This window comes from Tenrec ecaudatus, chromosome 7 (assembly GCF_050624435.1).
Source record: "Tenrec ecaudatus isolate mTenEca1 chromosome 7, mTenEca1.hap1, whole genome shotgun sequence".
NCBI classification, from domain to species: Eukaryota; Metazoa; Chordata; class Mammalia; order Afrosoricida; family Tenrecidae; genus Tenrec; species Tenrec ecaudatus.
Window position 1 is genome coordinate 55,040,220 of NC_134536.1, and position 27,323 is coordinate 55,067,542.

Genomic DNA, 27,323 nt, shown 5'->3' on the forward strand with positions numbered 1-27,323 from the left:
AGTACATTGAATTTCCTATTGCTACAACCATAAAAATGGGAAATAAAAATCGTGAAATACTTATATGCTCTATATTGAGGTGATTTGGAAGCATATGCCCTGTGTCCAGAACATTTGAATCAAATCTTAGTTCTATGTTCTGCTTGCTGGGTAACTTTGAGAAATTTAATTAAGGTGACTGTTCCTTAATTTCTTCAGCCATATGTTTGAAGTTACGATAATACTTAATTCAGGTGATTTTAGGGAACACTGTTAAAACTAAGAATCTTGGTTCCTCATTTTTAAAATAATAGTAATAATATCAATGCCTACTTTATTAGGTTATTGTAAAGATTAAGTGATTTGATAATTATAAAATATGTACTATGATAAATGAGTTTAAAAGATGTATGACATTAAATGTTGCCCAGATTATATTAAGTACTCAATAGCTTTTAGTTATTTTATATAAAATACTATGAGCCTGAAAATAATGTCATGTTTTTATTTGCAGGTGATTAATAATGGATGAGGACACGTATTTATTCAAATTTAAAGGCTATAATTTTGAGCGTTCTTTGATTGATATTGACCAACTAGAAAATCTAGATGATTTTGAAATTAGAGATGAAGATGTCTTCATAATCACATATCCCAAATCTGGTGAGTTGAGGACTGGGCCCTCTGTTACCTGTCGTTACTCTGGTTTCTTCATATGTGTATGCACATATTGGACATCACGCAGGAACAGAGAAAAATTACATGAAGCACAAATACATATGCTGGTGAGGATATTTGCGATGCAAATAATGTCAACTCTGATGAAAAATATAAAGAAATCAAATATTGAGTTAAGAGCAATTACTTGTTAGGTGATGGCATGTTAACTTGGGTTGAGAATGGGAGGAAATATATTTCTGATATGAGCAAGTTTTCATTAACAGACCATTAAACCTCCCAGCTACTCCACAGAGAGCAATGGGATTATATGCCTCCATAAAGATTTAACCTTAGGACATCTGAGGAGCAGTTCTACTCCACGGCATCCCAGAGGATCACTATGAGTTGGAATTGACTTCATGGCAGTGTGTTGATCTATTTTTGTATACTTATATTTGATGATAGAAATAAATCCTTATAACATTTTTAATTTGTGGTGGTAATTTTTGCATTTATCAATAATAAAGAAATCCTTTTGAAGTAAAAGAAATTGCCCTTGATTTACTAAATGATTAGTTTTAAATCATACTTTCTAGAACATGATCTATATGGTAGCATTCAATCAATGTTTAATTCATTAGATAATGCTGCTCAGAGTTATAGGGAAGTCTAATTTCTCATAGATATTCTCATTTTTCTCTAATATCTATTACTTTGAAAATCATCAGATGTTTATTTAGAAACATATTGCCTTGTCCTTAGGTTCTTTCATTGTGTAAAATTTTTTGGATTGATGACTCCATTTAACAAAACTGAAATTCTTCAATTTCCCCTCCTCCCACCTTTTAATATCTGTGCCACCCAATTTTGCTTAATTTTAGTTAAAGCACTGTAGTCCATAGAAGAATAGGTCACCCCAAATCAGGCTGTTTCTGGGTCATCACACACAACGCTTCTTCCATCCTGAAGGGTTCTTGTTCACTTGAAGGGAACAATATTGAGTATCTCAGGATCCACCTTATTATTTCAACCTTAAAAGGTAGATAATTAATTAAGCAATAATGTTTGTAATATTTTTGACACTTTACTTCTTAGAACATTGATGCTATATTCATGAACATAGAAGCAAAAATTCTAACCTCATTCAAATGCAAACCAAGTCTAACCATGAAAAATAGTCTGTGAACAGGGTATGTTTAGTTCAGGAGTCAAGATTGCTTTGGAAAATATTAAATCTATTATTATAGTTGAACTGCATTACTAGACTATAGAAGAAAATCTTTATGATCATCTCAGAAGATGCAGAAAATCATTCAATAAAATCCCGCATTTATTCATAATGGACACTATTAGTCAACAGGGAAAAGTTAAGTTTTTAATAACCTGATAATGGAATCTACCAAAAGACTATAGCAGACATCACATTCAACAGTGAAATGTCACATTTAAAATCAGAAACTAGACAAAAGCGGCGGGGAGGGGGATGAAATTGTGTCATCATTGTTATTGTTCTAAGTTTATTCTGACTCGTAGCAACCCTATGTTTTCAGAACAAAGCAGAGGTCCTGACCCAGCCTCAAAGTGTTCTTATGTTTGGGCCTGTGGCTGCAGCCACTATGTCAGCTCATCCTGTCCAGGGCCCTTCTCTTTTGGCTGCCCCTCTGCTTGTTCAAGAATAATGTCCTTTTCCAGGCCACGTGTCTCCTGACAACATGTGAAAGCATATGAGATGAAGTTTCTCTATCCTTGCCTCTAAAGAGCATTCTGGCTGCAATCACGTCATTACAAAAGGACATTTCACACGGAGGAACGTGACAAAGCTCTTAACAGAAGAGTAATTGGGGCTTGAAGCACATTTTTTTGGTGTCTCATCAAATGTCATGCATCCAGCCTTTCACTGTCACTCTTTCCCTGGGGCATAGCTGGTGTCTCCGTATGCTTTTCCTGCCCCTCTCCTTGAGGGCGGAGTCAAAGCTCTGTGTGGAGAGGGATGAGACTCTGTCCAAGTTGAGGTCATCATGCTTGGCCTCAAGGTCTTCCTTCAGTGTGTCCAACAATGTAGGAGGGCACAGGATGATTCCTTAGTATGCAATACAGACTCCGTCTGTGGACAACGCAAGACTTGGCTTTAACTATTGATGTTGTTGGATAGGGATTTCAGATGAAGGGTTCTTTCATAGACCTAGAACGATCAGTTCATTTTAAAGTATACCTTTTTCTTGGAAGTGCCAGCATGTGTCACTTAATGTCGACAATATGAAAGAGGACAGCATGTGAGTTGGAGACTGCACGCACACTCTATTACAGTTCCATGGGATTCTGCTTCTGGATCTCCTTGTTGCCACTGCGGAAACTGCTGGTGCTGCTGGAGCTGCTGTCGAAGCCTGGGCCTGGGCAAGGGCAGCACTGGCGGTTGAGAGGTTCTTCCTGGAGCAGAGCAAGAGGAAGCCAGTGTGGAGGGAGCGGAGAACAGCACGTCCCACCTGAGGGTCAAGTGCAGCCATGCGCCCATAGCCACACTTCCTGTGCACTTCAGAAAGCCAGAAACAAGGGACAAAGCCATGTTCTCTGTTCCACAACCCGTATCCCATCTAAGATGCAGTGCTGCAAGGCTCCAGGTTTGGGTTTTAAAACCACTTGAGGGGAATAATAAATAAGAAGAGACTGATTACCCTGGAAAATAACAACAATAACAATGAAAAGCCTGGTGAGACCATGGACATATATATGAAGTTGGAACTTGTCAAAATAGTTGTTAAACAATGCTATCTCATTCCAAAATCTGGGTCTTTCCAGATTGTGAATGTTTCATTTATTAATATTATCTCCCAAATAATTTAATTTTCCATCAGGTGTCATTTTTTGTACTCCATGATATACAGAATCCACCACAGATTTCTCAAAAAAAATAAAATAAAAAGCTTTGACCATGAGGGTCTGACATAGCGATTAGATTCTCTCTCTCTCTCTCTCTCTCTCTCTCTCTCTCTCTCTCTCTCTCTCTCTCTCTCTCTCTCTCTCTCTCTCTCAAGTCTGGAGGACTGTCAACACAAAATGGCGGTTGAGTCTGATCCTGGTGGGGTCACAGAACGTACTGAAAACACCTTTCTCATGCCACATTTCCTTCCACATGGGAAAATTTGCAAGGCTAGACTTGAAGTTTTTCAGTGGTTGAAGTGGATGAGGAAGCAAAGTTGAAATAATTAACCTTCCAGGAGTAATTTTACGTTTGTACATGGCATTATGCCTAGAACCCCAAGATCAAATCTAAAGGGGCAGAGGGAAGATGGAGAGCATGATGACTACATTTACTCTTATGAATCAATTTTTATTTGAAACAATATTATACATTTTTACAGGCACAATCTGGACTCAGCAGATATTAAGCTTGATTTATTTTGAGGATCATCGTAACGGAACTACACATATGGAAACACTGGATAGAGCCCCATTTCTGGAGTATAATATTAGGAAAATGGATTTCTTCAAGCGCCCGTCTCCTCGCCTCTTCTCCTCCCACCTTCCATATTATTTAGCTCCAAAGGGCCTCAAGAACAAAAAAGCTAAAGTATGTCATAGAAAATGCTCAAGGACTTTCCCCTAGACATGCCTTGTTCTTTGTCCTTATTCATCCACTTTCTTTCAAATGTTTTATTTATTTTATTGCAAATATCTTATCATATATATTTAAGGAATATAGAGATTATTAGAAGTATAAACATACCTTGGATCACCATGCATGTTTCAATGAAATTATGTAGATAAATAAATTTCATGTCAGCATTTAAAACTCCACTTATCTTATTGGCTTAATAAAATTTCATTGTGAGCTACAAGTCAAATATTCACGGACTGCTAGGTTACAGCCACTTATCAGGTTATATTGTAATAAATATTTGTTAGATCTTTGTACTTTTCTGATCTAGTGAAATACTTTACTAAACGTGAAATATAAATGCTTTAAAAAGCGATATTATCTACTTGCTTTTTATGATCCATCAACCTGTACTAGCATCCAAGAATGTTTCTTTCCACATCGGAGTGCTTCTTTCTGATCATTGAACTGATCCATTTAGCTAATGCTCTACATTTTAAAAAAAGTAAATTTCATTACCTGCATTACTTAGAATTTCTAATAATTGAGTATCTTTTTTAACATACTCCAAGGATTTCAAATATTTTATATAGTTTTGTGATTTTTTTTGTACTTTGTTTGGTTAGCTGCTTTCTAGAGTACTTACAATAACTGAGAGGTATAAATGATTGTTGCTTGATCTGTAAACTATAGGATGCTTACTCAAATACAGTTTAGTGGTTCACACCTACCTATTAGTACCGAGGACGTAGCCTTTGTGATTTGCTTCTATAAAGATTACAGCCAAGAAATCTCCATAGAGCATGTTTACTCTACCGAGGTAGAACACATGTGCACCAAGAGTCAGAATTAACACTATGACAAGAAGTAAAAGCATTTCCATGGAATAAATACTTTTCAAAGTAAGAGCTTATCTTTGAAAGTTGTTGACAGCTTTTGATTTTAAATAACCAGTTTGTCTGTCTTTCCTTCACAGCCTCTACTTTTAGTGTCTTGCTAAGATATCCTTCCAGTACAAGATTGTCCAAATATTCCCTAGGCTTTGTCTAATTATTGTCTACCTTTTACATTTGGCTAAAGATTATACATTAGGTTATAGATTATATCTAAAATTACATATCCTGTGAGGTATTAATATTGTGTTATATTTGTCCATGTTAGTTCATTGATTCAACATTATTTATTAAAGCATCTACTTGCCCCAATATTTCAAATCTATATTTTGATCAACTAAATACTCTTTATGGATTCTGCATTTTCATTCCAAATATTGATAGATCATTCATTTCTTCCAGTTTTTTACTGTTTTAAATATTATAAATATGAAAACTTCCAGTCTGATCAATTAAATCTTACAACAATCTTATTCTTTAGTATTATAATCCCTTAATGATTTTAGATGCCAATTAGAAATTATTAAGTGTATAGATTAGCTATGTGGCAATGGTTGACAATGCAATACAATATTTCAGCATTCCGACTAACCATTCTAAGGTTATTTATTAAGGCTACTTTTCTAGCATCAAAATGAGTTTAACATTGATTTCCATAATCACTTTAGACATTTTTTGTTTTTATTATTTGAATCAATTTTCAGGTTTTTACTCTTTAATTTTACTTTAGAACTGAAAAATGTTTACACAATGAATTTTCTATTTAATTTATTCGCTTTGAGCAAAAAGCATTGGTTTACTACTTCTTTAATATACATTGATTATATATTAATATATAATTTTAATATATATTCTTGGCTTGTTTAATTTTTTCTCTTATATATACTTAATTTATCACCTGAACAAGAAGTATGTCTAAGTTTTCATTCTTTTCAATATTTTCCTTTTTTTATATTTCATTAGGTAAAATGTGTAGGGGTCAAATATTAGAGCAGATAGCCTTCTCTTTTCACAGATTCTCTAGCAAGTTCAGTAAATTAGTTCTTTTGTTCCGCTAGGGATATCTAGAGAATATAAGTGTGAAGCGTATTTTGTTCTTAATATACTTGAAGTTTAATTGTAGGCTTGCTTATTCACAGAAGAGTAATCATTTCATATGCATTGGATGGGGTAACTGAAGATGTCTTCTTTTCCGTTTTTCAATATATAGTAAAATATAAATAATTGATTAACCTAGGAATACCTCATTCCTGGAATAAATCCTACTTGCTTGCAAAACCAGAGAAGTAAATGCACTGTCAGAGATTGATTCTGAGTCACAGTGACTTGGACTGGGCTCTGAGGCTGTGATCTTATGAGAGCAGATGGCCTCATCTTCCTTCGATGCTGGTTCATAGTATAGTATTTCCTTGGAAATACTCATGGAAAACTCTTTTTGAAAATGTCCACTGCGTTTTATCACTAATTATTTTTTAAAATTGATCTCGGATGTTCTACAGTTGTTCTGTCTTTGGTTTCAGTACTGCAATTACTTTCCTTTTCCTAAATCAACACTATAATTTAAAAGTAAGTCATCACATTTCATCTAAATTTTCAAAATTATTGAAACAAATGAAAATATTCAGTCATAATATCATTATTTTTTCTAATTAATTTTATCATTTTCTTTCATTTGAAATGCTGGAACTGTCTTAATTCTTTGTTTTTTATAAATATAAAGTTTCTTCAGAACTTTTTAAAAACAAAATTCAATGTATTAATATTTACTTTAAATTTAATTGTTTTCTCGTACTTTATTTACATTTACTTTTTTATCACTTTCAGCTAGATTATTTATTCCAATTTTCAGTTTTTTAATTTTACCTTATTAAGGTTATAATTTTATTTAAAGTATAACTTTAGATATATTTTTGTTAATGCCCAAATAATCTATAATTTAGTTTTGGTTTAATTAATCCAAATATTTATTAAATTTTTAATTTCAATTGTTTGGATTATTTACTTTAAAAATATTTTCATTATTATAACTAGTATAATATCACTATCATCAGGTAATGATACCACACTAATTATATATATATATATATTGGAGTTTAAATTATTAAATGAGAAAAGTAATCACATTCTCTATGAGTTATTAATACAAACTCCATGTAAAATGCTGTTCAGTTATTGACACCTTTTTCCGTATAACTGAAGTCAATCAAAGTTTGTTTATATGGATCTGACTAAATCAAAATCTTAATGTAATTACAAGAATTAGTATCATTTGCGTTTTTCTACTTGAGTGTTCTATTGGTCTTTCCAAACAACTTGTCATTCAATTTAACTCTTTTGTCTCAAAATTAGCAGATAACTCCACTTTGCCTGAATTTTTGTTGTATTCTTTTTTCATTCTTAAATTTCAATGTGATTTTCTTTGCACTAAATTTATACCTAATTGAATGAGTATACCTCTATCTGAGCTCATCCTTAGATGTCCTGTTGGTATAGTGGTTACGTGTTGGGCTGCTATCCTAATGGTCAGCAGGTCAAAACCACGAGTCACATCTCCATAAGTTACTGTCTCAGGAAGCCACAGGGTGGTTCTACCCCGTGCATAGGAACCCAGGAATCAGAACTGATGTGATGGCAGCCAGTGAGTGAGTGATACATGCCCTGCTCCACATAATTGGAATATTCTAGTGTTTTTATTTTGACACACTGTCGTTAATATTCATGAACTCACCCATGGTGCACATCTGCATGAGTTCCCCTAGATTATCCACCGTGGATAAAATTGCAAAGCAATAAATATAGGAATAGTCAGCTTATTAAGATGATACTTTCTTTTTTAAAGAATATAGTCCTATTAATTTATGTTGATTCATAGTTCCTTGTACTTACTCTTTTCAGACTTTCAAGTTTTGAGCAATTTCATTATGTGGTATCTCAGATGGAACTCAATTTTAATTTCCCTAATGAATAGTAAGAGCAAGCATTTTTCATGTGTTTGTCTAATTAATTAATTATATCTTCTGACTAATGTGACATCACTCAGATATGTATATAGTATATGCTTCAAAATATATGCATATTCTGAAAACTGATTTCTCTTATGGTATATATAATTCTTCCCTCCTATTTTATTGTGCTTTTAATTAACTTTTCAAGGTAAATTTTAATAAACATAATTCTTCATTTTAATGTAGGCAAATCAAGCTTTACTTTTAATAAAAATATCTTGTTTAAGAAAGCTTCTGAAAAAAAAATAATAAAATAAAAAAAATTAAAAAAAGAAAGCTTCTGAAGATTACAAATAGTTCTCCAACAAATAGTTTCTATCACCAACTTTGTTTTCACATTTAAGTCTTTGACCTTATCACTCATTTTAGTATGGTATTAAATATTTACTGTTGTTTTTTATTCCCAGTTCTATAATCATTTGCTCTATAACCATCTTGTAAATAGTTTTCTCTCTCCTTGTTATCCCCAATCTTACTGTGTTTAGACGTCGAAGGTCACATATTGCTGGGGAAGGTGAATTGGGACAGTCGCTGTTGAAACCAATGTACAATACATGCAGGCCTCACAAGTGAACAGCTCCACTCTTAGAACGCGTCCTCCTACTTGCACATGCACGCAATGTCCTGTGAATGTCATTTATTGGAACACTCTTTGTAATAATAAAACTATTTAAACAGTTTCCATAAATAGTAGACTAAGTGAATAATTTAGTGTAGATTTTTGTAATTGAATATTGTGCATGTGTAAAACTATCTAGGGAAAATAACCGATTGTTAAAAGGTATTTCTTCATTTCCTCGGCAGATTGTTTATGTCTACAGAAACCCTAAGGATGTTTTGATATCATATTTTCACTTTACAAAATTTTTGGTTACACTAGAAGATGTAGATACTGTAGAGCAATTCATGAAAAGATTTCTTGATGGAAAAGGTAAGTGTATTTATTAATCAAACAATTTGTTTATGAGGTACTGATGACTTCTGGGGAAATTCTCGTTTAGCAAACATAATTGGGGTTAGAGAAGGAAGATAATTCAGGTAGAATTATGAGGAATCATGTACTATTGTACATGATTTTATGTTAGAGCCCTATTCCCTTCAACTCATGCAAGAACCATTTTGAGGGGGGTAAATATCACAAAGGTGTATATTTAGGAAATCTTTTGGTCAGAGCACAAAATAATCACAAACATTTAGCAATTGATATTAACAAAGTCCAGAGTGGATGCCCTGGATGATGCAAATGTTAACACACTCAGCTGCTAACCCCAAAAGCTTGAGGTCAAAATCTACCAGAGGCACTTCTAAATAAGCCTGCCAATCTGCTTCCCCAGCATTAGCCTTTGAAGACACTCTGGAGCATGATTCTACTCCACTGACAAGAAGTGAATTTCCAGAGGTCAGAATTAATTTAATGGTGACAGTCTGTAATCCAATGAGAAATACAGGCCGGGGCAAGAAACTTGTAGAACATAAAACTGAGATCTCACGTGTTTAGAATATTATGTTTTATTTCTAAGATTGATATCTAAAACTGCTGTTCAGAGGCCTTAGACTAGACAACAATAGGATAAATAAAAACATATATTCAGATAGAGAAAGTAGGAAAATGAATGGTCTTACCTTTTAATAAATTTTCATAGTTAAAACTGTGACATTCTTATTACTGCATTGCTGCTTTCCTGTGAACAAAAAGTATCTTTCTATAAAGAAAATCCCTATTCAAATTATATGATTGACGCTTAAGGTACTATCCATTTTCAAAGAAGGTAATACGGATAATCAGTAGCAGGAAAAATATTTTCTCTGAGCACTGCAAGACACAAAATATGATATAGTTCTCTATTTGTAAAAATGCAACATCCTTTACTCTTATTAAAATTTAATGTTAATTATTAACTCAATTAATACTTATTTTAATTTTTCCCACAGTGGTTGGAAGCCTTTGGTTTGATCACATCAGAGGCTGGTATGAGCACAGACATAGTTTCAATGTTCTGTTTATGAGGTATGAAGACATGAAGAAGGTAAGATCAGAAGGTTATATTATTGTTACTGTGCTTCCCCACAGTTCTTCCTTCTTTTGCTGTCAGTGAAAGACGTTCTTTTACTTCTCAGTGAATCTTACTAAATACTCCAGCTAAGATTTTTGGGGGGCCTTCTAAGTTTTTGTTACCCTGAGAACTAACATGTGCCTGACCCAAATCCTGGTGTCTTCAGTTGCCTCATATGCGTGTGAAAGTTGGACACTGAATAAGGGAGACCATAGAAGAATTGATGTATTTGCTTTACGCTGCTTGTGAAGAATGTCAACAGTATCATGAACTGCCAATAGAACAAATAAATCTGTCTTGGAAGAAGTGCAATCAGAATGATCTTTAAAAGCAAAGACAGTAAGACATCGTCTTACAAATGTTGACCATCTTATCAGGAGAAACTAGTCCCTGGAGGACTCCATGCTTGGTAAATTAGAGGGACAGTGAAAACCAGGAAGACGCTTGCAAAGACCTGTTGGCACAGTGACTGCAATAAGTGGCCGAACACAGGAACAACTGTGAGAATGGTCCAGGACTCGAGGTGTTTGGTTCTGTTGCACATAGGGTTGCTATGAGTTGGACATAACTGTCAGTCTTTTATCCTCTCATGTAGCTACATGTAGTAATCAAGGCAAAACCAAATGTCCAGACAGCTGGACATAAACAAAGAGGGAGGAGAGCTTGTGGATCACTGGGATGAGAAGCAATTCTGAAGGAACGACAGATTATTGCCACACGTGAATCTGTGTCCTATGATGTATATCCTTCCTGTTGTACAGAGAATTTTGAAATGTAGATTTTATGTGAAATTGGGCTTAAATACTATCAACTCAAAGACCTTTTAAGACTTCTTTAAACCAGACAAAACACATTTGAAGTTCTCTACATTGTGATCAGATTACTATTTTAAAACAAATTTTATTCATGAGTTTATTTTATAATATTGTATACCTACAATAATACAGGCATGTAACTAAACAGAAGATTCTTTTTAGAGTCCATTATTTAGAGAGCTTATAGTTTAACATGTAAGATGTGTATTCATTATGAAAGAATAGATCATGTAAAAACATGATAAGTGTTATGAAGTTCAAGTGCAGATAAGCTGTTAGCAAGGAGATCTTACATAGCCAAGATGTTCAGGGTGTTTCTGGGTGTCAAGTGACTTTGGAATCACAAGTTAAACAAGGGGAGAAGACCGAATAAGTGGTCCAAAAAAAGAAAATAAAATGTGTAAATTTTTTAAACCATAAAAGTTCTGATGAACTGAAGAAAAAACTAAAAGAGCTAAGTGGAAGTGATGAAACATGAACATTCAGAGGTGTATTGGAGCCAGATTGTACAAAGTTTACAGATGATGTTAGTAAATTTTTAAATCATTGTTGTTATTTTTATTCTTAAACAATGAGCCCTTAAAGAGTTATAAAAAGGATAGAAATGTGATAAAATATGTATTTTTACAAGAGTGTCTCATTTCTGGTTGAGAGGTGATAACTATTATTAAGAGCAGACCTGTTAGAAACTTGTGAATTAATTACATGAAAAATAACGGTGGCTTGGATTAAGGTAGTGTCACTGTGAGTTCATTGACTCAATCTCTGGAGAGAAACTATGGAGCTCAATTGTGTCATCAGCTGGAACAAGGCTAGTGGCCAAGCCTGGAGGGGACCATCATGGTGGTATGAGGATGGTTGAATAAGTTAGAAAATGTCACTGGGAACCAAAGTATTATACCTTTGGGGCATCCCTAGTGAATTTAACTCTCATGACCAAATACCAGAAGAGCTGTCGGATGACATCAAGAATATAGTACGTTGAGACAGTCAGATAGAAAAGATGGGAAAATGGAAAAGAAAGAAAGAAAAGACTAAACTGAATATCATAAGGACACTGAAATTGTCTTCAATTTAGCAAATGCTAAAGACACTTCGGGGAAAAATCATGAGGTGAAAGAGCTGCACAGAACATGTCTAAGGCTGGCTGTGGGAGACAAAGTAAGCATTTTAATGAAATGAGCAAGAACCTGGAGAGAGAAAACCAAGAAGAAAGAGATTACTGGACAAACTGAAGGAACTGGGGAAGAAATTCAGGTCAGGATTAGTAATATTGAAGGATTGTGGGGATAAAAAATTGAACTACACAGGAAATAGAAAAAATATCATAAAAGGTGGAAATACACAGGCATTGTACCAAAGAATTGGTTGACATTAAACAATGTCAAGAGCTAGGACATGATCTCGTACTGACAGTGTTGAGAGAAAAAGCCCAGGCTACCCTGAAAGCCTTGGTGATAAGCACAGGTCTGGAAGGCGGGCTAGCAATTGGAGTAGTTTCATGAACTGGTGTTGTTATGTGAATGCTCCCTAGTCTATGCCACCTGTATGACAGCTTATGGCCAATCAATTACAGAGAGTCATGGTTGTGCCCATTCAAAGAAAGGTGAACCAATAGAATGTGCTGGGAGTCTAACGGGAAAGTAAACGTTTGCCGAAGATGATTTTACAATGATCTGACTTCTGTCAGGCTGTTGTTGTTGTATGCCATCGCATAGCTTCTGCTCATAGTGACGCTCCGTATGACAAGACGAAGCACCACCCACTCATGTGCCTTCCTCACACTGTTCTTATGTTTGAGTCCGTTATTGCAATCACTGTGTCCATCCATCTCATCAAGGACATTTCTCTTCTTTACTGCCCCTCTGCTTTACCAAGCCTGATGTCCTTCTCCAGGCACACGTCTCTCCCAACAGCATGTACACAGCGTTCAAGATGACATCTCCCTCCCCATCTTTAACACTCAGGAACATCCTGGCTGTACTTCATCCAAGACAGATTTCTTTGTTCTTTTAGAAGTTCACGGCAATTTCAATAATCTCCACCAACACCAGAGTTCAACTTGGTGCTCAAAGTAACATCCTTGCTTTTCAACACTTGTGAAGTAGGCTTACTTAATGCAATGTGTTATTTGATTTCTAGATTGCTGCTTCCCTAAGTATTGATTGTGGATCTAAGAAAAATGAACTCCTTGATGACTTCAATCTTTTCTCAGTTTTTCACCATGTTACCTATTGGTCCACTTGTGAGGATTTATCCTTACATTAAGTTGTAATCCATACTGGACTGCAATCTTTTTTTATTACCATTCATTGTACATTGTATTCATATTAAGCTGCCCATTGTACTTTAATTATATTATTTATTAATATCCTCATGAAACTTTGTGTTTCTAATAAACATATATTATTTTATTGTTCTCCTAAGCTTTTCAAACATCTACTACAGTTTTTGATACATCAAGTTTCAAAAATGTTGAATAACTGAGCAAGTGAATATTAGCACCCATGTACATTAAAACAATAGGAAGCATTAAAAACCCAAGCACTAATTTTCAAAGGAGCATAATAAAATAATATGTTGTTGTCAAATTTAGAATTAAATTAAGACAAAGCACCATTGCTTTAAAAATGTTATTTAAAAATGGCATCTATAACTCATGCATAAACTGATTAGTTTCTCATATCAATAATCTCTTTTAGGATCTCAGAAGTTGTGTGCTTAAAATCTGCAGTTTTCTTGAGAAAGAACTGAGTGACGAGGCTGTGGATGATGTGGTGAGACAAGCCACTTTTCAAAACATGAAATCTGATCCACAAGCCAATTATAATAAAATTTTAAAAGAAGAAATTGGGATAAGAACAGATGATGGTCGTTTCCTACGCAAAGGTAATGCTCAGGGCTTACAGCAGCCAAAATGCAAATGTTCCCTTGAGTCCTGGACCCACAGGGGAATGAAGAGGTATTTCCATTATGCTTCTCTCAGTGGTTTCTTGAAGCCATCAAAGTTTTTAACTGGAAATAGCTCTGAGGAGTGTCTCAGAAATTGTAACACTGTGTTAGTGCAAAGCCTGACATTTCGTCCTATCGAATTGACACTCCTTCCCTTCTTTCTAGACCAGGGGCTGGGAAAACTTTGAGACAGAAGAACCTATCCTGTCCCTCATAACAATTTAAAATTATTTGAGAGCTATAAAGATATTTTTATGAGCAAAGAAAGTATAAAGTAATATTATAAATGAAACTATAATGCATTTATTTTCGCTTTCAGTATTACTTCGGGGTCACATGCACTTAACAAAAAAGCTGCATGTGGCTCCAGTGAGAGCCGCAGTTTGCCAACCCCAGTTCCAGACAAAATTGATGACATTTTACAATTTTCTAGTAATGTCTGTGTGAAGGCAATGGATATATGTGATCAATTTGTGTGTGTGTGTGTGTGTCTGTGTGTCTGTGTGTGTCTGTGTATGTGTTTGTAACCACTAGCCACTCCAAAGAAGAAAGACAGGGCTTTCTACTCTCATTAAGTGTTACGACTTACAGTTTTGGAAATTCACAGAAGCAATTTTACTCTGTCCTATAAGGTCACTATGAGTCAGCATAAAATTGATGGCAGTGAATTTGCTTTTGTTTTATATATATATATATAAAATACATAAAGTATAAGGTATAATAGAATACAGAATAGAATATATATAAGCTTCAATTGTTTATCTACCCTTTCCAGAACATAATAGAAGGTAAATAGATTTTCCCGTATTGTTACTTATTTCTTTTTCTGAAATAATTACTTATTTTCATCATCATTAAAATTAGAATGATATGACCCTATCCATTCTTCTATGGATTCAATTATTCAAAACCAAACAATACATTGTAGGTGTGCATCAGTAGGTTTCAGAAATTCCTCTGAACCACTGCCTCTTAAGTTCAAAGATTTCATTGAGACCATTCTCATCAGGGAGCTCTAGTTGCATAATGGTTTATGCTTTGGCCTCCCCATGGGAGAAAGGTGAGCTCTGCTACTGGGAAGATTTACAGCCTTGGCAACACAATAGGGCAATTCTCCTCTGGTTTTGGGGGGTTTCTATGAGTCAGAATCAAAGAGGAAAAATAGCAGTTGGAAAACATGGCATATGGGATAGGAACAAAGCTAGACATTGCATTGCCATATTTTGCAAGACTAATAACTTCATCACAAATAATTTTTTTCAACAATACAAAATGTGACTATACTTGTTGACTTCTCCAGAAGAAATACACAGAAATCAAGTTGAATACATCTGTGGTAAGGGATGATGGAGAAGCTCAATATGAGCAGCTGGTCAGGAGAGATCAGACTTGGGAAAAGGATACCGTGGTTGGTAAAGTAGAGGGGCAGTGGAACAGAGGAGAGCTCTCAAGAGATGAATTTAAACCATGGCTGTGAAATGGGCACAAGCATAGGAGCACATGTGAGGATGATTCAAGACTGGGCAGTGTTTCACTCTAGTGTACGTAGGTTCTCTATGGGTCAGAACCAACTCCAGGGCACCCAACAACAACACCAAGGGGCCTGGGGCCACCTGTGAAGCACACCATCAATTGCTTCTATGTAAGTGCTGGAGTATGAGTCCCCAACAATTAAACAGGTCCTCAGGAGGGAATTTATGATTGAGAAAAATAAGGCAAAGAGACAGACAGCAGGGCACAGGACTCCTTGTTCCAATGTCAGAGTGTGAATGTATTTTCCAATAGGTATATATGATGGGCCTTACAATCTTTCAGTAGGCATAAGTGTCATACAGCAAACCTATTACATAGTTAATGGGTAACATCATTATTACCCATTAATAAAATAAAGCAGGTCACATAATAAACAGACAATGACGTTAGTCATCACCTTGACTTAGTGCTAGTTGATCACGGATGCCCCAGAGCCCTGCCCGGGGAACGATCTATGATCTGTATCAACAAAAGACATCAGAAGAGGGTTTGCTACATTTACAGTGGTTGGGCTACTGAAGTTGATTGCTATTATATACAGATAACCTTGAGGCTTAGTGAATAACAGGCGCAAAAACGACTAAACTTTTATGGTAGCTCCTTTACAACTGACCCTTAATAAGAGATATTACAGGACACACATTTTCAGCCTGAAAAGTGTATATTTTAAAACATTTCTATCTTAGAACAATGAACTTGTTTCTCAATATAGGGCTAGTTCTCCATGCTCATGGTTATGAGTGTGGGAATAAGGCCAAATACACTCATCCAAGTCCTCAGTTTAGCACGTGTAAGTTCAAGTCAAAGCTGAAAATAATTAAAGCAAGTCCACAAGAGCCAAATACAACCCTGAGTATATCCCACCTGAATTTTGAAACCATCTCAAGAACAATTTGATGCATTGAAAATTAATGACACAAGACTTGATGAGCTGTGAAATGACATCAAGAACATCATCCATAAAAAAATTTAAAAAAAGAACATCACCCATAAAGAATGCAAAAGATCATTAAAAAGACTGAAAATAATGAGAAGATTGAAGTGGGTGTCAGAAGAGACTCTGAAATTGACTCCTAATCATAAAGCAGCTAATGCAAATGCTTTGGATTTGTCAGTGTACTCAACAGTCAACTAAATCAGATGTGTTGCACTTCGCATGCCTCCAAGGTATTCCATGTACTAAAAATGCCCATGAGAATATGCTCAAAAATGTGACAATGGAAGGAACTAAGTTACAAGTCTTCATGTCTTAAAATTGGTTTAAAATTTTTATAAAGCTTCAGCATACACAGCTTTGATTACCTCTACAACCTTGACATTATTACTTGAAAATTTTGAGCTTCAAATTTTTAGCCAATATAAGGATGAAGAAATATCTTCATCATATAGCTTTTTTGTAAAACTGTATTATATATTGTTTGTAAGGTATACTGCTTACCAAAGAATAGATTTAGTCTTTAATACATTTGAAGATTTTTTTCACCTTTTCAAGAACTATTATGATTCAATGGTAGCAGTTGGAAGGTTAACAGAAAGAGAAATAGACTCTACATTCACCATGTTGGCAGCATGATTAGGTCCATTTCATGCATACAGAGAGCTGAGGGGTTAAGCCTTGTGGTAAGCTACTGGAAATATTAGCTTGACTTGGAGAAGAGAGTAAGTGGGGAGAGGACCTTGGCCTTCATCGTGCATTGTTCTCCGCTAGCGACTGTCCATGTGCTTACCTCACCAGGTACAATTGGAGACTGGAAACGTCACCTGACTGTGGAGCAGAGTGAGATGTTTGACAGGATCTTCCAAAGGAAGATGAAAGATATTCCTCTGAAGTTCATCTGGGATGTAAATGAGGAATAGAATTTTAATCAGAGTTCCAAAACAATTCTATAAAAGCTAATAATTATAAACATACTTTAATATTCTTATTGATATACACTTTTCATGTGATTGTTAATGATAAAATCTCAGTTCTTTATAGACACTATTAGTGAAAAATACAAGTACATTTAAATAATGAACATAAGTTTGATGAACTCTGTGAATTGCAATATATTAAAGGGATTTAGTAAGTAGGCTTGTAGTAGTGATAGGAAAAATAGGAAGCTTGATGCATGAATTGTAAATGTTATTAGAAAAATTTCTCTACTAGGGATATCTTTAACTATCTACATTTAAATTTAGAATCAGTTAAACATTAAGAATTATTTTATTTTTTGTTAACCTTTAATTATTTGGCTTCACAAACATATATGACTGTGGAAATGTTATAGTAGAAGAAATAAATAACTTAAATATAAATATATGCATCTTTATAATACTTTACTGTATCGTGAAGTTTGTGTTAAAGATAAGTGGGTGAAGGAATACTAAATTATTTAAATGCTTAATTGTTTAAGTTTTGGAAATAAAATATATGATTAATGAAAGTAAAAAGGACATATTCAGCATGAAAATGTCAGCAGGTTTGTGGTTGTTAGATGCGATCACATCGGTCCCAGCTCATAGCGACCCTATGCACAACAACGGAAACCCCCAGGTCCTGAGCCACTCTCACGATGGTTCTTTTTTGTGGGTTTGTTTCCAAACCATCATATTGGGAGTTAAGACAGATATCATAAAACTCCATAGATCAATCACATCAAGCAGTATTGTGCAATCATTACCACAATCAGTTTCAAAACATTCTCTTCTTCCTTGAACTACTTGACAGAAGCTCCGTTTTACCAGCCTCCAGTTGCCCCCCCCCCCCAGAAAACTTTATTCTAGGTTCATCAATCTTGGGTTTCATGTATTTAAAAAACAGAAAAACCTATAACCAAAATTCAAGAGGGTCACCCCCCAATGACCAAATACATCAGAGCTAAATCCCAAAATGAACAAACAAACAAAATAGAGAAAATTTGGAAAACCAGATCAGGCCCAACATGTAACAGACTGGAGATCAGCTGACAAACTTTAAACCATTCAAGTCAGGTGTATGATTTTGTTCCCCTATCGACGTCGCTCCAAAGCTATCTGTTTGGGAAACCAGTTTCTTCCCTTGCCCCTATGATGGATGGAGGTACATCACAAGAGGCGTATCCCCTACGTAGATCTCACCAATGTATCCTGGGCTCCCACTGTCGTCCATAGCCTTCTGCAAACCAGCATCTCACCGTTTAGGCTCTGATGGGATTCCCTTCATCGGGTTCGGATTCTAGAATTTACAATTCTTTGGTCACTGGTTAGGGTGCTTCTTCCCTCTGGATTCAGTCGACAACTCACTTAGATGGCTGCTTGCTTTCAAACAAACCTTTAAGATCCCAGACACTATTTTATCTGATAGCTGGACATCATCTAATTTCTTCATCACACTTTGCTATAGCACCCATATCTCGTGTTTCCTGTGTGTTCTTAGATCAGATTTAGGATTTAGTGAAAGGATTTAGGATTTAGTGAAAGCCCCAAACCCATTCCTGGATCTGTGACTTTTTTTTTTCAATCTGCCTTTGGCTCACTTTAGAAACCTCCCTGTTAACTTATGATAGAGAGTCTCATCGATCGTCTCCCTAGGGCATAAAGATGTACTGTTAATATTGTCATTGATTAGTCCCTGGTACTAACTTTTTAAAGCACTGTTGAGAACGGGATATTGGGCCAATATAGGCTAACTCCATATAGCAATATCTGAATTATTGACTTGTACAGAAGCAATAAAATTTACAATAAATTTACAATGAAGAATGTCAGTCACAGATTTACCAGAATAATGTATATCTTAATACACTATAAAGACCATTGATAAGGAGCCACATGTGACCTCTTCCCTGGGAGAGGGACAGCAGAGAAGGGGGGAAGGGAGACCCCGAATAGGGCAAGATATGACAAAATAACGAGGTATAAATTACCAAGGGCATATGAGGGAGGGGGGAAAAGGGAGGGAGGGGGGGAAAAAAAGGAGGACCTGATGCAAGGGGCTTAGGTGAAGAGCAAATGCCTTGAGAGTGATTGGGACAGGGAGTGTATGGGTGTGCTTTGTACAATTGATGTATGTATATGTATGGATTGTGGTAAGAGTTGTTGGAGTCCCTAATAAAATGTAAAAGAAGAAAAAAAAATATATAGATGTAAACCTATCATCAATCCCATCACTTAATTGATACACAGCTCAGCCTATCAGATGCAATCTTAGATGTCAAATGCACGCGCAAACAACTCTGCTAAGTGCCACAAAACTGACAAGCTAAGTTATCGCCAATTTTTAGACCTTGTTTTTATTCTCTTAAACGTAAGAAATGGTATTAAAATGAGGGGGAGGGGGAGCTGGACCAAGTAAGAAGACAAAAACGTATCACTTTCACACGGAATGGGAGATTTTGACACTACGAGCTGACATTCAGCTGAAGTCCAGAGCGCAGGAACAGTTCTGGAACTTACTTGCAGAGGGAAAGTACTCAAACCTGAGAAAATGTGCTACTTCCTTGTCTGTGTTGTTCGGCTCTACTTATTTATGTGAGTCAGCCTTTTCCCACATAAAGATCATTAATCCAAGTACGTTCACCATGACTGATGATCATTTGGAAGTGTGCTTGAGGCTGGCTGTCAGCAGCTACTGCCCGGACTATGCATCCCTGGCTCATTCCATTCAGTGCAAGTCATCAGAGTAAACTCAGGTTATGACAAAAAATGTACATCGTCAATTGTGTTGTGTTGTGCAATATGGACTCATGTGATTATGCAGGGTACATAAACTTACATTGTACATATAAAGAATTATCGATGCATTTATGAATAAATGTAATAAATAAGAAAAAAAAAAAAAGACCATTGATGTAGTAAGTCAGTGATTATCCACCTACTGACCGTTCGATTCTGTTTTTAAAATTAACGAATCATTTTATGGGGTGTCCTTACATATATTATAACAGCCCATACATCCATTATATTAAGCAGATATGTACAAATAGTGCCATGAACAATTTCAAAGCATCTTTCTTCTTGAGCCCCTCAATTTCAGTTCCTCTTTATTACCTCCCTCCCACACCCTGTCACCCTTGGAAACCCTTAATATATTATGTAATGTTATTTATACATATCTTACACTGCCCCTTCTGTCTTTATCGCCGTCTTCTGCTTCTTCAAACACCGGGAATTTTCCATCTGTGAGTCCTCAGGTGACACGTGTGCTGAAGGTGGGTCCAGGGCACGGGGCGGAGGTACTGCACCAATCTCCCTGGTGCAGCCTTTGCAGCATGTTGCGTGCTTTGAAGGCCCAGAATTCAATGCCCCAGTGTCCTATGGCATTTGACCTGGCCCTGCAGGATGTATGTGCCTAGAAACTAGGGCCAATATGGCTTATTCAGTGCATATTCCTAGGGATACTCCCCACTTAGGGTCCTTAAAAGTATTTTTAGTCATCCCCCTCCCCCACCTGGAAGTCCGTCCTCCCACTTTTCCTACAGTGGAAAAGTAATGTACTTGTGCTCCCGCAGACATGTCTGCTCCCTTTTCCCTCTCCTGACCTGACTTTCCCAACAGTATCCCTTTCCCTCTGATAGGGATGTCTACTTGTCTGGAGTGACCTTGTCACCACTTTGCATCACAGTCACCTCTCAGTAGTCAACAATTGCTCCCTTCACAATTGGATCCCAGCTCCCCTGGGAAGCTCTTTGCCAAATGACCTCAAGAGACACACCTGGAGAGGTTGCAGTATGGTTCATTGGCACCAGTCAGGCTCTCTACCAGGGCGTCCGGTCACCCTGGTCCATAGACTGAATGTCCTGCAAGCCTGAGCTTGTGCCCATCCTGTTGCTTGTTCCTATAGTAGTGGACTCCGTATTTGTCCTTTTGCAATTGACTAACTTCACGCAGCAAAATGGCTTCCAGATTCCTCTGTGTCATGAGGTGTTTCATGGTTTCATTGCTGCTTTTCGATTATGCATAATATTCCATTGTCTGTTTATATCAGAGTTTTTTATTCCAATGTTCTATTGATGGGAATTTAGACTGTTTCCAACGTTTTGCTATTGTGAACTGTGCTGCAATGAAAATGAGGATTGTCTATTAAAAGGTATAGCGTTGTGGTTTTAAAGGCTTGAAGGTAAGCAAGCGGCCATCTAGCTCAGAAGAAACAAAGCCCACATGGAAGAAGCGCACCAGCCGGTACAATCACAAGGTATAGAAGGGATCAGGTATAAGGCATCATCAGAACAAAAAATCTTAACATAGTGAATGAGGTGGGGAGTGTGGAGTGGAGACCCAATGCCCATTTGTAGGCCACTGGACATCCCCTTACAGAAGGGTCTCGGGGAGGAGACCAGCCAGTCAGGGTGCAATGTAGCAACGATAAAAAATACAACTTTCCTTTGCCCACCTTCTCAGAGGTTTTTTTTCTTTTTGTGGATTGACCATAGATATTAGTCCTTTGTCTATTATGTCAATGTGAAGTATATTTTCCCAATCGGTGGATTCTCATTTTACTCTTATAATGAAATCTTCCAATAACCCATTCATCTATTTTGCCTTCCATGGTGTCTGCTTCCTTTGTCATATGTGGTAGCCTGTGTATGCCCTACACCAGAGCACTTAAATTTGTCCCAAATTTCTTGCTGATGATCCTAGTAGCTTTGAATTTTACATTTATGTCTTCAATCCACTTTGGGTTTGTTTTTGTGCACGGAGTGGGGTCTTAGTCTTGTTTCATTCTTCTGCAGATGGGTATCGTTTTTCCAGCACCATTTACTGAAGAAGGCATTCCCTTTCCACTTCATGTTTAATGGGCCTTTGTCAAAAATCATCAGTCTGTATGCAGATGTTATTTTGTTTCTAGGTGTTCTGTCCTGATCCATTGGTCTATGTATCTATCAGTACACCAGTACCCGGATGTTGTAACAACTCTGGCTGTGTAATAATTTTGAAGTCAGGTAGTGCAAGACCACCTACGTTGCTCTTTTTGTGTGTGTGTTTTCCTTATCCTGGACTTCTTCGCTCTCCATAAATAAGTTAGTAATTAATTTTCCCATTTCTTTTAAAAAATTATTTTATTAGGGGCTCATACAACTCTTATCACAATCCACACATACATCAATTGTGTAAAGCACCCTTACACATCCGTTGCCCTCATCATTCTCAAAATTCGCCTTCTGCTTGGATTCCTGGAATCAGCTCATTTTCCTTTTTTCCCTCCCCTCCCTCATGAACCCTTAATAACTTATAAATTATTATTTTATCTTGTCTTACACTGCCCGGCATCTCCCTTCACCCACTTTCCTGTTGCCCATCCCCCAAAGAGGAGGTTATATGTAGATCCCCAAGACCAGTTCCCCCTGTCTACCCCCTTTCCCTCATGTTATCGCCACTCTCACCGTTGGTCCTGAGGGGTTCATCTGTCCTAGAACCCCTGTGTTTCCAGATCCCAACTGTACCACTGTGCATGCTCTGGTCTAACCAGGTTTGCAAGGAAGAATTGGGATCATGATAGTTGGAGGGGAGTAAGCGTTTAAGAAGTAGAGGAAGTTGTGAGTTTCATTATTGCTACACTGAACCCTGAGTGACTCATCTCCTCCCCACTACGCCTCTGCAAGGGATGTCCAGTTGTCTACAGATGGGCATTGGTTCCCCATCATGCATTTAGCTCATACATCTCTTTATCACAATTCATACATACATCAATTGTGTAAAGCACATTTGTACATTCATTGCCCTTATCATTCTCAAAACATTTGCTCTCCACTTAAACCCCTGGCATCAGGTCCTCATTTTCCCCTCCATCCCCGCTCTCCCCTCCCTCATGAACCTGATAATTTATAAATTATTACTATTTTGTCATATCTTACACTGTCTGATGTCTCCCTTCACCTACTTTTCTGTTATCCATCCCCTAGGTAGGAGGTTATATGTAGATCCATGTAATCGGTTCTCCCTTTCGCCCCTACCCGCCCTCCACCTTCCCCGTATCATCATTCTCAGCACTGGTCCTGAAGGGGTCATCTGTCCTGGATTCCCTTGTTTCCAGTTTCTATCTTTACCAACATACAGCCTATAATCTAGTCAGATTTGTAAGGTAGAATAGGGATCATGATAGTTGGTGGCGGGTGGGGCGGGGGCACAAGCATTTAGGAACTAGAGGAAAGTTGTACATTTAATCATTGCTACACTACACCCTGACTGACTCAAGTCCTCCCCGTGACCCTTCTGTAAGGGGGTGTCCAGTTGCCTGCAGATGGGTTTTGGGTCCCCAATGTGCACTCTCCCTCATTCACAATGATTTGATATTTTGTTCTTTGATGCCTGTTAACTGATTCCTTCAGTATCTCGTAATCACACAAGCTGATGTGCTTCTTCCATGTAGAATTTTTTGCTTCTGAGATAGATGGTCGCTTGTTTACCTTGAAGTCTTTAAGACACTAGATACTGTATATAGACATCTGGTGTTTTACAAGGGCCCCAAAGCATCAAGTGAGAAGTGGATGCCCTGTTTAACAAATGGTGCAGGAAAAAATGAATATCCACACAAAAAAATAAAACAAGACCTTTACCTCACCCTTTGCAAAAGAACAAACTCACAGTGGATCACAGACGTAGAAGTAAAACCCCAAATGATCAGGACCATCAACGAAGGATCCTTGGCCAAGGGAATACATAGGCCACCTCTAATAGGTACACACAAAGATGATGCTGAATTCAACAAATTGGATATAGTAAGGATAAAACACCAGAGTGTGTATTGAAAAAATTCACCATGAGTGTAACAAGCTAACACATATACTGGGAGAGGACTTTTAGAAATGACACAACAGACAAAGGGCTAGGTACTAAAATCTATAATGCCCTCCTAGCCTGAAAAAAGAAGAAAACAGTTAACCCTCTGAGGAAGTGGGCAAAAGACCTGAACAAAAGTTTCACAAGGGCAGAGACCTGAATGGCCAATAAACATATGAGAAAATGCTCCCGATCATTAGTCTTCGAAGAAATGCAAGTTAAAACAACTATCCTTGAAGGTAGCCCAAATAAAAAAAATCAGAGCAACACATGTTGGTGTGTATGTGGTGAGACATGGACTCTCCTCCATTGATGATGGTTGTGTAGACACATACAGCCACTGTGCAAAGCCATCTGCTGATATTTACGGCAAATGGATATTGAGTTACCTTACAACCCAGCAATCCTTCTACTAGGCAGGAGCTAAGAAATAGAGGACAACCAGTAGTCTGCTTTCCAATGTTTCTTGCAGCAAAATTCACAATCACAAAGCATTGGAAACAACGTAAATTTCCATTGATAGATGAAAGTATTAGAAATCACTGGCACATACAAAAATGGAGTACTACACATCACTAAAAAACACCAATGAATGCATGGAATTATTAATTAATTAATCATTAATTTGTCTTGAGAATTAATCATTAGAATTATTAATTCTCATATTAATTATTAGAATTAATTTCTCATAATGAATAAGAAAATTATGCTAAGCTAAGTTAGCCAATCACAAAAGGACAAGTACAAAATTGAGGTAAGTAAAATCAGCACAGTAGGTATAGAAGAAAAGCCACTTATCTCACACTTTACAGGTTGAGGTTCAGGCAATCAGGTGGGCGACAGAGCAATCCCAATGATGCACATGTCATTCTAACACAAAGAAAGGGGAAGTGAATGAGAGGAGGGAGAAAGGAGAAAAAAAAAGAGGGGGATGATTAGGGTGAGTAGGGCACTAATCCATTCAGGAAGAGGCTATTGTTTATGTCTCCACAGAAAAGGGAGTGAGTGCAGACCCCACTACGGCTGGCTGAAGGCAATGTAATCACATTGACCAAGTTATGAACAGAGAGGTCTATGGGACTAACCCAATTAACACCACACTGACCCCCGACCCCAACCCACCCACCATCACCACCACTAGAAGTATGTGCTACAGAAGACAACACTGAAGCTACAGAATGGGAAGAGAAGCAAATCAAGAAGGAAACAGATAGCAAGGGACTAGACCACATATTGGTACACCAAGCCCTGCGGATGACGTCCTTGTATAGCATTGCCAAGGCACTGAGTGGACTGTAAGGCCAGCAGCATCTGGAGACCTGGTGTCCCCTCTCTGAAGCATACTGCAACAGTGGGCAATCATGGAGACACAAGACAGGGAGTGAGTCTGGTCTGACCACCCCCACAGTGTGGCAAACCAAGAAGGGAACATAATAGATCAGCAACATGAGCAATGCAAATCCACAAAACACCTGAGGGGGCAGCAAAAATAGACTTCAGGCTAGGAGGGACAGTTCCCAGGACCGCCAGGACCTGTGAGGAGATACTCATAAAGGTCAGTGATTAGACCTGGAATTGATTATGCTTTGGGGGGAGGGTGGGGGGAAGGAGTGCTATATTTTTTATTTTCTTATTCAATCTTTTGTTTTACTTTTGTTTTGTCTCCATTATTATTGTTTTGCCTACCTATACAAGATAGGCATGGGAAACAAATCCAAGGAGAAAGCAGCTGGACCTATGGTTCTGGAAGGACTGCAGGGGAGCAGGAGACAGGCGAAAGGAGTAGTGATCAAACAACGTCATAGACAGGGAATCAACTAGGGAATTAAAAGCAATAATGAGGACGACGTGAAATTCCCAGTGCTGTTGGAGCAACAGTAATCTAGCTGAAAGGAATTACTAAGAGGTAGAAAGCCGAGCATGAAGGTAGGCAGGAGGAAAGCAAAAGGAAACAGATGAAAGATCTAGGAATCAAAGCTCTAGATAGAGATATAAACATAGATGTGCACATATGTAAATATATTAACTCATAAAAATAGAGGTATAGGCCAATGTACATATATTTATATGGCAATACATTGAAGAAATGGACAGGCTTTGGCCTCGGGCTCAAGCCCTACCTAAATGCAAGAACACTTTGTTCTAAAAACCTGGAGTTCTGTAATGTTCATCCTGCCAACATGCTGGCTGAAAACAAAATGAGTGCACAAGTAAATGTGGTGAAAAAAACTGATTGTTTGAGGCTATCAAAAGATATAGCGCCTGGGGTTTTAAAGGCTTGAAGTTCAACAAGCAGCGATCTAGAATTGAAGCTAAAAGACCACAAGGAAAAGAGCACACCAATCTGTGTGATCCTGAGGTGTAAGCAGAATCAGTAACAGGCATCAGAAGACCCCCCCCCCACACACACACACAAAATCATATTGTTAAGAATAGAGGGGTTGGAGCAGAGACTCCAAACCCATCTGTAGACAATAGGACCTCCCCTCACAGAAGGGTCACCAGGAATGGATGAGTCAACCCAGGCACTGGTGAAATACACAGTATTCCTCTGGTTCTTTGAGGCTTCCTCACCACCACCACCACCCCAAACCACTATCATGCCACCATTCTTTCAGTTCTGGCTAGACCAGGTCACTGAAACAGATAGCTCATGACAAAGAATCCTGGTCAGATAAAACCCCCAGGAAGGTAAATGGGAGTAGTGATACCAGGAGGGTAAGGGAAAGAGGTTGTGGGAAGGGGAGGAAGGGAGAATGGATCACTATGATTGTTGTATAACTACCACCATGATCACCCACCCTACCCCATCTCCAAAGGTGACAAAAAAGAAATCTCACTGAAGGGAGACAGCAGTTGATGTAAGATATGAAAATAATAATAATTTATCAAGGGGTCAAGAGGGTAGATATGAGGTAGGGAAGGAAAAAAGAGGAAATGATACCAAGGGCTTAAATAGAAAGTAAATGTTTAGAAAATGATGATGGTGACATATACACAAATATGCTTGATACAATTGGGTTATAGCTTGTAATAAGAGTAGCAAGAGCCCTGAACAAAATGATCTTTAAAAAAAAAGTGTGGGGGAGGGGAGTTTA

The 27,323-nt window shown here is 37.2% G+C and overlaps 1 protein-coding gene across 1 annotated transcript; it reads left to right on the forward strand.

Moving 5' to 3' along the window:
* The first annotated feature begins 503 nt into the window (after nucleotides 1-503).
* LOC142452748 (amine sulfotransferase-like) lies at nucleotides 504-17,343 on the forward strand. Its single transcript, XM_075553971.1, has 6 exons — nucleotides 504-642; nucleotides 3,999-4,207; nucleotides 8,937-9,063; nucleotides 10,065-10,159; nucleotides 13,704-13,890; nucleotides 17,222-17,343. The coding sequence occupies exons 1-6, from the start codon at nucleotides 504-506 to the stop codon at nucleotides 17,341-17,343; spliced, it is 879 nt and encodes a 292-aa protein (XP_075410086.1).
* The last annotated feature ends 9,980 nt before the right edge of the window (nucleotides 17,344-27,323 follow it).